Below are 9,501 nucleotides of genomic sequence, written 5' to 3' on the forward strand. Positions count from 1 at the left end.
AATGCAAATTTGCAACGCAAGCAGCTTAAATTAGCAAAGCAAATGCAATATAACAACTAATATAAGGCAATGCGCAGCAAACAATAAAAATAAACCATTAGTGAAACTGGCTTAACAGAATAATACAAAGTCAAATTCAGTAACACTATGCCTGGCAAACAGCAGCAGCAAATGCAGTAACTTATACCTAAACATGACAAAGCTCAAGCAGAAAAAATATTACAGTAAGGATAGGAAATATGTAATACCTATGTCACATCTTAACACTAGAGTAATGCATCACTTTGACTTACTCTAGCAGACAAGTTACCAAACCGTAAACAAATCATTTATGCAATTCCTGTGAAGCTTTTTTGTTCTCCTTCGTTTTTTTAAGTAGATCATAAAGTTATATTTACTGGATCTGTAGGCATAAAATATCTTTATTAGTACATCTATAAGAATTTTATTTTAACCAATGCTGCAGTGCAGCTAGAAACTAGATATTAAACAAAATGAGCAAACTCTCAACGAGAAACGCACTAGATGTAAAGGTTTCTCTTCATTTCATTAGGCATTTTAGTAAATATCATTAATTAAGAGCTCCACAGTGTAATTATATTTTTTCAAGTTCGAGCGTGTCGTATTTGCGATGCTTTCTACACAGAAATGTCAATAGCGAGGATAATGGCCTCTTTTTTTTCACCTGTGCCTCTGAAAGGCACACACTAATGACTTTTTTCCAGGCGACTGTCGCGCAGCTGGGTGCCCACAACGCATTACGTGAAGGTAGTCACTTAACTTTCTTACCGAAATATGTAGGCAGCAGTCTCATATAAAAATTTCACAGGTCGAGAATTTTCGTTACAAATGTGTAGAAACAAAATCCTATAAATATAACAGTGTCCAAAAAATTTTAGCCAGCATTGTGATACATTCACGCATTTACACATTTCATAGCTCTTAAAGTACGATTCTTGGTTTCCAACATCCTTTTTCACATATCAGAGTCCCTAACCACTGTTCATTACCCCTTACCTTATTACACATATACATATTCGTCGACACGTCGATCTTGTGGCGACACTTCAATATTTCATCATAATAAACACATAGCATAATCAAATTCCTCATATAGCATCAGCTTATTGATCATAAACATACCTCAACAGAATAATACACATTGTCATCATAATAATATCATAAAAACTCAGCCAAATCTCAAAAACGTCGTAGCTTTCTGCCATAATTTCAAAACCCAAAAAATTCTCTGCTCATTTCTATAGTGTCATCTACCTCAAACGTATTTTAAAAATCATGACTCCACACCAAATGCGACATTCAAAGCTCTCATAGTATCACAATGACTCAAAAAAAAAAGAACAGTTCACAAAGTACAGACAAAATAAAATTTCATAAGTATGAAGTTATCCTACTGTGTAGTTACGTAAATATCTGTCACTGATGTAGTAAAATAAATGTTTGTCTCTCTCAGTTAAATGATCAGATAGCTGTGTAATTTATGTGTTGGAGAAACATGGTACAAATGTGTAAAGTTGTATAAGCAAATACCATATTAGCTAGGGCTCCTTGTGCTTGCCAGACACATGGTATAAAAAGTAGGCGTGTACCCCCCCTGAGGATATGAAACATTTTAATAGAGAACAAACAATGTATTTACCTCAATAGTGTTCAAAAGTCATAATGTATATAGCAGTTCAGGACATCCAGTCATACAAATTTCAAAACTCCGCCATCTCTCTCCCTACATCCACCACTACTGGCGGCTCACCTCCAACTGCGCAACGCTACACGCTGTTAACATCCATCTGCCCAACACTACAATGGCAGACAACAATGCAAACTAGCCACAGACTGCACACAGAACAGCCAGTGATTTTTCATACAGAGCGCTACGTGGCGTTACCAATAAGAACACCTAAACAGCCTACTTACAAGGGTTACTGCACCATCTGGAGGGAGATACACGTTGCAGATAGTTATTTCTTGTATCGACCGTATCCTGACAGCCACAGCTTCAAGAGGAGTTTGAAGGGGCACAGGTTCACTGCTTACCTCGTTCAGGAAATAAACGCAAACTGCACTTGACACACCATTATAAACGCTATGGTTCTTGTAGTATCCACTGTAGCCGCAAAGGGCAGGGGTCCGTATTTCCGGGAATCAGATTTCCTGGCGGACAATGCAGAGAGCAAGTGTAAAGCTTGACAGTGCCGTAGCTCAAATAATGAAGAAGACTGATTATTTTGTATCTCGCCCAATGCCTGCTTCACGTCCATGTAATTGGCAATTGAAGTATTGTATCTTTTCTTATCGTAATGAAACTCATTAACACGACTTGTTTGATTATTTGTCAGGCGAACCGAGAGCGCAGGATTCCTAGACAATACAGTTAAAACTGGCAGTTTACTATCAGACTTCCGGAATAACGATATCCAAGCAATTCCGAGGACAGCAAGAGCCGTAAAGTGCGAGAATCATCGGAAAATCGGCTTAACAAATATTGCATCTAAGTTTCGGACAAGAATAATATACAGAATAATGAAAAAGAAAATTGAGGATGTGTTAGATGACAATGAGTTTGGCTTTAGGAGACGAAAAGACATCACAAACCATGTCTGACTTCGCAGAAGCATGTCTGACTTGGTAATGGAAGCAAGACTGAAGAGAAATAGGATATGTCAACCTGGAAAAAGCGTTCGACCCAGATGTTCAAAATTCTGAGAAAAATATGGGTATGCTGAAAGAAAAGACGGGCGGTATACAATGCGTACGAGAACAATGATGGAAAAGTGAGACTGGAAGACAAGGAACGTCGTGCTGGATTCGAAAAGGAGTAAAACAGGCGCGTAGTGCTCAATCTATACATCGAAGAGCAATGACGGAAATAAAAGAAAGGTTCAAGAGTGAGATGGAAGTTCTAGGAGAAAGGAAATTAGTAATAAGATTCGCTGAGGATATTGCTATCCTGAGTGAAAGTGAAGAAGAATTACAGGATCTGTTGAATGGATTGAACAGTCTAATGAGTACATAACATGGACTGAGAGTAAATCGAGGAAAGACGAACGTAATGAGAAGTAGTACAAATGAGAACAGTGAGAAACTTAACATCAGAATAAGAGATCACGACGTAGACAATACTAAGGAATTCTATCACGTAGGCAGCAAATTAACCCTGAGAGAAGGAGCGAAGAGGATATATATTTCTGAGAAAGTACGTTTGGAGCTCAGCAATGTATGGCAGTGAAACATGGACTGAGGGAAAACCGAAACTGAAGATAAACAAAGCGTCTAAGATGTGATGTTGTAGAAAAATGTTGAAAATTAGGTGGACTGGTAAGGAATGAGGAGGTTCTCCGTAGAATCGGCGGAGAAAGGAATGTATGGAAAACACTGACAAGAGTGGACACGTTGGTAGGACATCTGTCAGGACATCAAGGGTAAGAACTACAGAAGAAGACAGAGATTGGAATACATCCAGCAAATAATTGAGAACGTAGGTTGCCAGTTCCCAAATCTTGCCACTATTTTCGTAGGGGAAACGACGCAAGTTTCCCTTGAGAACAATGCAGAAACTTACTTCTCCAGTCCTAGAAGACTGGATTCTGTTTTGAATGCTTTCCTACACCGCGTTAGGAATGGTAATCTATTGAGTGTGTGTTTTTTTCATATTTTTTATCATCCAGCGGTATATGCTTTGAATGGAGCTGATGTGGAAAGAAAGAAAATAGGATTTCTTGATTTCCAACAAGACATGGTAGAGAGAAAGTTGATTGAGAAAGGATGATACTGTCTGATTCCATTCCTTCTCAACTTCTACGTATCCCGTGCAGTACGTAATTTTACTTTGAAAAGCTGAGTCTAGTTGACGGAGAGATGTAAATTCACTGTACGTACAGCAATGCGTTTCCTTGTTGGTGGCATCTCCCACTAAAAGTATACTGTCTGGTGAATCTTGTTTAGTGTCTATTCGGAAAGCAACGGTTTCTTTTACGGCTCTCTGCGATGACGATTCCGCAAACTGATACGGACGTTTCTTTGAAGTAATGAATATTCTGAGCAGTAATTCACTTCTTTAATGAGTCGCACGTGTAGTTTTCACGGACAGTGAAGGTGCACACGTGTAATTAATTATCCTGTCGCAGGAAAACTCCAAGACTCATAGCGGCATTTGTTTGCGTCTACGTTTCTCATGTACAAGTGGGGATTGGAGAATGCGGCGGTGTACGCACTAATCTTCCTTTAGTCCTTGTAAGTAGCACACAACGACGCTCCGAGTAAATGTGAGGAGTGCATATTAGATTCCACATCGAGATTCGTACACACACGTTTTTCACCGACAGTGCTGTCAGCACCGCAGTAATGCTCATAGCTCTTGTGTCTCCTAGGTAGCTGAACTTTCTCAGTCAAACAACAGATTCTAAAGTGTGGCGGTCAACCTATGAATGGTGCTATGATTTCTTATACTCCAGGCACTTATTCAAGAGCGCAGGAAATTCTGTTTGCGCTTTGCGTTGGATTCGATGTTAATCCATAGGTAAAACCATAGTTTTTGCGAACGGAGGTGCAAAGAAGCTGCATGAAACTCAGTAATTGTTAACCAAAGTCACGTCCGTGTCAGCTTTGCTCACTTGTGAACACCATTTTTGTAAATGAGCAGAATGTACCCAATAAAAAGCATTGGTTTGGATCGTTGACTACTGACACATTCTTCCTGAATTTACGGCGACCGACGATTTGTTTTTGAGTTGGGAGGGGTTGTAAGGTACCAGGTGCTCTATCATCATTTCACAGCTGATTATCGTCCACTGCTAGATGAAGTTCATATGAAGACTTTACAGTCCTCTGATACACATGTCCATGTTGCAACTATTTATTTTATATTGCCCTGTACTGGCATTTCCATCAGAGTAATTCCTTCGTCTTTCCTTCATACATTCGCTGGCTACATGTTCTAGTCACCTACATCGCACTTTCATTAGAATCCTAAGTACACTCCCCATTTCAGCTCTTTTCCTGCCCTGTTTGTTCGTTTTCTGTCTCTCCCGGTAATTATCTCAATGGCCCTCCTTTACTGGCTGAGTACCTCTTAGGTATCGAACGGTTCTCTCATTTAAGTCCATGTTTGAGAGGAATTAATGAAATCGGGAAATGCACACAGACTGAAAACATCCCCTTTCAGACATGTCAGGTTGTTAGTTTTGAAAACCCTATGTAGTTTACCAAATGCACTAGTCGCTACTTTTACTCTTGCGTTTATTTCTTTTTGCTGACCACCTAGTCATTGTTTTCTGATGCAATAAACGTAAAAACTCACCGATTACTTCTATCACGTTTGTATCATCTGAAGGCCGATGTGGCCGAACAATTCTAGGCTCTTCAGTCCGGAACCGCCCTGCTACTACGGTCTCAGTTCGAATCCTGCCTCGGGCATGGATGTGTGTGATGTCCTTAGGTTAGGTTAGTTTTAAGTAGTTCGAAGTCTAGGGGACTGATGACCTAAGATGTTAAGTCCCATAGTGCATAGAGTCATTTTTTGCATCGTCTTTTTCATTTTTCTTTCCGGCGTTTCGTTTCTACATTTCTTAGTATTATTATAATTTACTTTCAGGTCCACTGGGAACTTACTCTTTTGGGTTCTTCCATTAGTAGTTAACATTTATCTCCAGTAGGAGCAAACAGTAAAATATGAGCAAAACGAATGTAGTTTGGATATTTTCCATGCACCTTACGTGTCTATAACCACTTAATTGGTATAACGTTGTTAAATTCTGTACATTTTCTTTAATGTTTGATGCAATACAGCGAGTTGAAGTGCCTTCTAGTTATCTCCAAAGTCGCTCTTTACTTGAGATTGTTTGGATGAAGGTGTCAGGGACAAATATGTTCTTCACAGCATTTTTCCCTGATGTGTGACGAGTATTGTGTCTGCTGTCACTTTCTCATTTAATTTTCGTCTTACGTGCGTATTGAAATCCCGCAATATCACAGTGTAATGGAGAGCGTGTGACTGCACCTAATGTTTAAGAGGTAATTGTCGCCTTCGGTTGTTAAAATCATTCGTTAATGAAGTATAGGATTGCACTTATAGCCTCCAGGCATTGTCAGGTGGAAAACTGAGAAAGCTTCGCACATGTAGAAATTTAAAAATATAAACAAAAAACTTTTTCTCATCTCCTATCTCCAATGGCTGCTTATTCAACGCTTTCGGCATCCTCTGCATATATAATATCAAACTGTTGTGCATGTTCACTGTAGAATAGCAACGAATTTTTATTTGTGAGACTAAGCAACATTTTAAATGTTTAACGCCATATAAAAATCAGAGGACGTTCTACAGAGTGGCAGCAAATAAAAGTGCTCCGGCGAACCGAGTTTCAGGGTACAAAGAAATACAGCAGAGAAAAGGAAATACAGTACCAACCTAACTATATCAGATGTTGAAAGCGAATATCATTCGTCTCTTGGCACTTTTATGCCCTTGTCAGCAAATTGCTGAAGGAAAATCGAAGGTGGACTCCTGGAATTTCTGCAGTTTCATCCGAAATGTTCTGCTGCAGTTACTGAAGACTATGAAGGTTATTGGGAATATCTTAATCTTGAGGGTTCCCCACACAAAGTAATCGCACACTGACAAATCAGTTCACACGGGTGTACAGCGACCAGAATGAACTCTGCCAACATCTCTCTCAGGTGTGATTATTGTGCAGATGGAGTCTAAGGTTCGGTGTGAATCACGTGGTGGGCGTACACGTGGTGTGCAGATCAAGGGATGTTGTTATATCCATACATTCACGACCAATCGCATCAACTCGTCCGGGCCACTTTTATTTGCTCCACCTGTGCTTAAAACACCCAAAATTGTAATGGCTTAGAATAAACGATTAATAGAAGTGACCAGTTGCTGAATTTTTTCCCAGAAATCGGGTGACTGTTCCATGTATTTGAATGTTTGTACTAGTTCGGCAGAGTCGAGAAGCTCTCAAACTATAGATATGGTTAAGGTGAAATTAAATGTGAGATACTCAACTGATGCAGAACTACGTTTTCATTACTTTTTGAAATACATATCGAAATATAATTTTTTTTAAATATCCCTTTTATATGGGAATCGCCGTTTGAAACAATGACTAACACAAAAGTAGCAAACATTAAATCGAGAAACTAAAAATAATTTACGTCGTTTTTCGTAATTTCAGGAAAGCGCATCCTCACTGTCGAGAACTGTTCTGGGTCGAGAGGCACAGGAAAAGAGGCGTTGCAAATATCCTGAGTTTGCCTAGTGTCATTTAGTGTGACAAAATCACAATTGCGAAAACTCTTTCAGTTGAGTTCCTGATTGATCTACTGGTCTTCAACCATTAATACCGAAACCGTTTGGATTGGAGTTACGTCTGGAGAATCTGGTGAGCATCTAGAAACCTGTAATGTTGCTAATGTTGATACTAGGTACTTGGACATTTTGAAAACTTTCACTATGGCTCTGCAACGTCCTTAACAAAGAAAATACGTATTGACGGAAACTGGGAACCATTTCGCTAATATAGACCCAGCACAGTGCGTACTTTTTAACGAGAAGACGTTATGAGAAGAAGCAGTTGCCCTCTGTGTCCCTCTTGGAACGAAAACTTCACCCTGTGGAGTTGCATGCAACGTGTGTTGCCTCTCATCCAGTCACCCGCATCGAGTTGAATGCGGCAGACCGAACAAATCTGAAGTTTGTGATTAAATTCTAAAAGCCCTGTCTTCGTTTGGAGACATTCTTGCGACTGTATTGTCTAAAATACTCCGTTAGTGTACTGGGAGCATTATGCTTTACACCTGGTTTAATAGAGCCACTAGTACGGTAAAATCTCGTCCTCCCAGAGCCGACGATTTCTTACGAGTACCGACCGTTACTGCGTAGAGTCAACGAACGTTTGTCCACTGTTGTTGTTGTGGTTTTCAGTCCAGAGACTGGTTTGATGCAGCTCTCCATGCGTTTTTCCTCCAACCAATTTCAGATGGCTCAAATGCCTCTGAGCACTATGGGACTTAACATCTGCGGTCATTAGTCCCCTAAAACTTAGAACTACTTAAACGTAGCTAACCTACGGACATCACACACATCGAAGCCCGAGGCAGGATTCGAACCTGCGACCGTAGCAGTCGCGCGGTTCCAGACTGCAGCGCCTAGAACTGCTTGGTGGGGCCAGCCCTCTAACCAAAGTTGTTCCCCATGACGTGACCTATCACTCTAAGATGTCTGTCACAAAGACTATGAAAAACTCTGTTTTTAAATGAACTAGCATCCGACGTTTATATCTCTGTTACGCTACCAGCAACCGAAATCGAGATGTTGGAAAACCGTTGAAAATGAAATAAAAAAATAGTAAAAACAGATCATTTGCGAGTCGTGCAAAGGCGGGCACCTGACAGCATAAGTAAATACGATGTAATATACATAGAAAGAGGGAAATACCCACTTTTGTCGCCCACATGATCAAATATCTAGGAGTGATATACCGTGGAATAATTAATATAAAGATGACTGTGGAGAAAACAGATGACTAATTGAAATTTGTTGGAAGAATATCAAGAAGTTATAGCGACTGCCGAAAGAAATTGCTTATAAACCAGTTGTTTCAACATTTCTAGGGGTCTATTCATTGGTCAGGGACACTATAAAGTTGGATTAAGGGAAGACATGGAGTTAAAACAGCAAATATACGTAGTTTGGCAGGCGCCAGTTTACTCAGCGAGTAGGCGGCACTCAAATACTCACAGATGTTTGGTGTTGACGGTACGGGAAAGTCTTTGCGAGTTACAGAGACGGCAACAGTCAAAATTCTGAGAGCTCACGCTGCAGTGCTAATTAGCAAACGTGTTACTTCACTAACGTACAGCTTGTGTAATGATCACTATGGTAAAATTGGACAAATCAGAGAATATGCAGAGAGAGATGGACGAGTTTCCAACTACAAATACCAACGGACGGTATATGGATCTGAGAAGAAATGAAACATATACCACATGCGGTAGAGCACGATGAACAAATGCAGGTATTTATGTAGTTAATTCCAGTACAGTTCCTTAAATACACAATGAAACATCATTAATTCGCACTAATTACTGTAAGTACTAGTATGAATTATTGAAAGTCCTAATTTCAGAAATGTTTTCTATAATTTTCATATGGAGATGTTACTAGGAATATAGCGTACAGTCTTAGTAGTTGTTAAATAAAAATTAGATTAATGTAATGCTATATGGAATACTATATAGTCTATTTAATGTAAAAACCACTAATTTAATTATTTACGTATGAGAAATAAGAGTAAATAAGTTGAAGCTACTACACATTTCCAAAGGCTTCATTTAACCAGTTGGTATGTACATCACTCGTACTGTCTGTATTCCAATATTAACGCTGGAGTGTACTTGAAATTTATTGCCACATTTTCTGTAGAATGGTACGATATTTATCAACTGCTAGAGGAGAGACCTGTCGTTGCTCGTGTG

At 39.5% G+C, this 9,501-nt stretch overlaps 1 protein-coding gene across 1 annotated transcript in view; it reads left to right on the forward strand.

Moving 5' to 3' along the window:
• The window catches only part of LOC126273409 (tetra-peptide repeat homeobox protein 1-like), a 29,220-nt gene extending 21,947 nt beyond the window's left edge, over positions 1 to 7,273 (forward strand). Inside the window, exon 3 of the mRNA XM_049976959.1 lies at positions 7,200 to 7,273. Within this exon, the coding sequence (XP_049832916.1) occupies positions 7,200 to 7,273 (74 nt within the window). The remainder of the gene's footprint in view (positions 1 to 7,199) is intronic.
• The last annotated feature ends 2,228 nt before the right edge of the window (positions 7,274 to 9,501 follow it).

The sequence above is a fragment of the Schistocerca gregaria genome, chromosome 5 (assembly GCF_023897955.1).
Source record: "Schistocerca gregaria isolate iqSchGreg1 chromosome 5, iqSchGreg1.2, whole genome shotgun sequence".
Classification (NCBI taxonomy): Eukaryota; Metazoa; Arthropoda; class Insecta; order Orthoptera; family Acrididae; genus Schistocerca; species Schistocerca gregaria.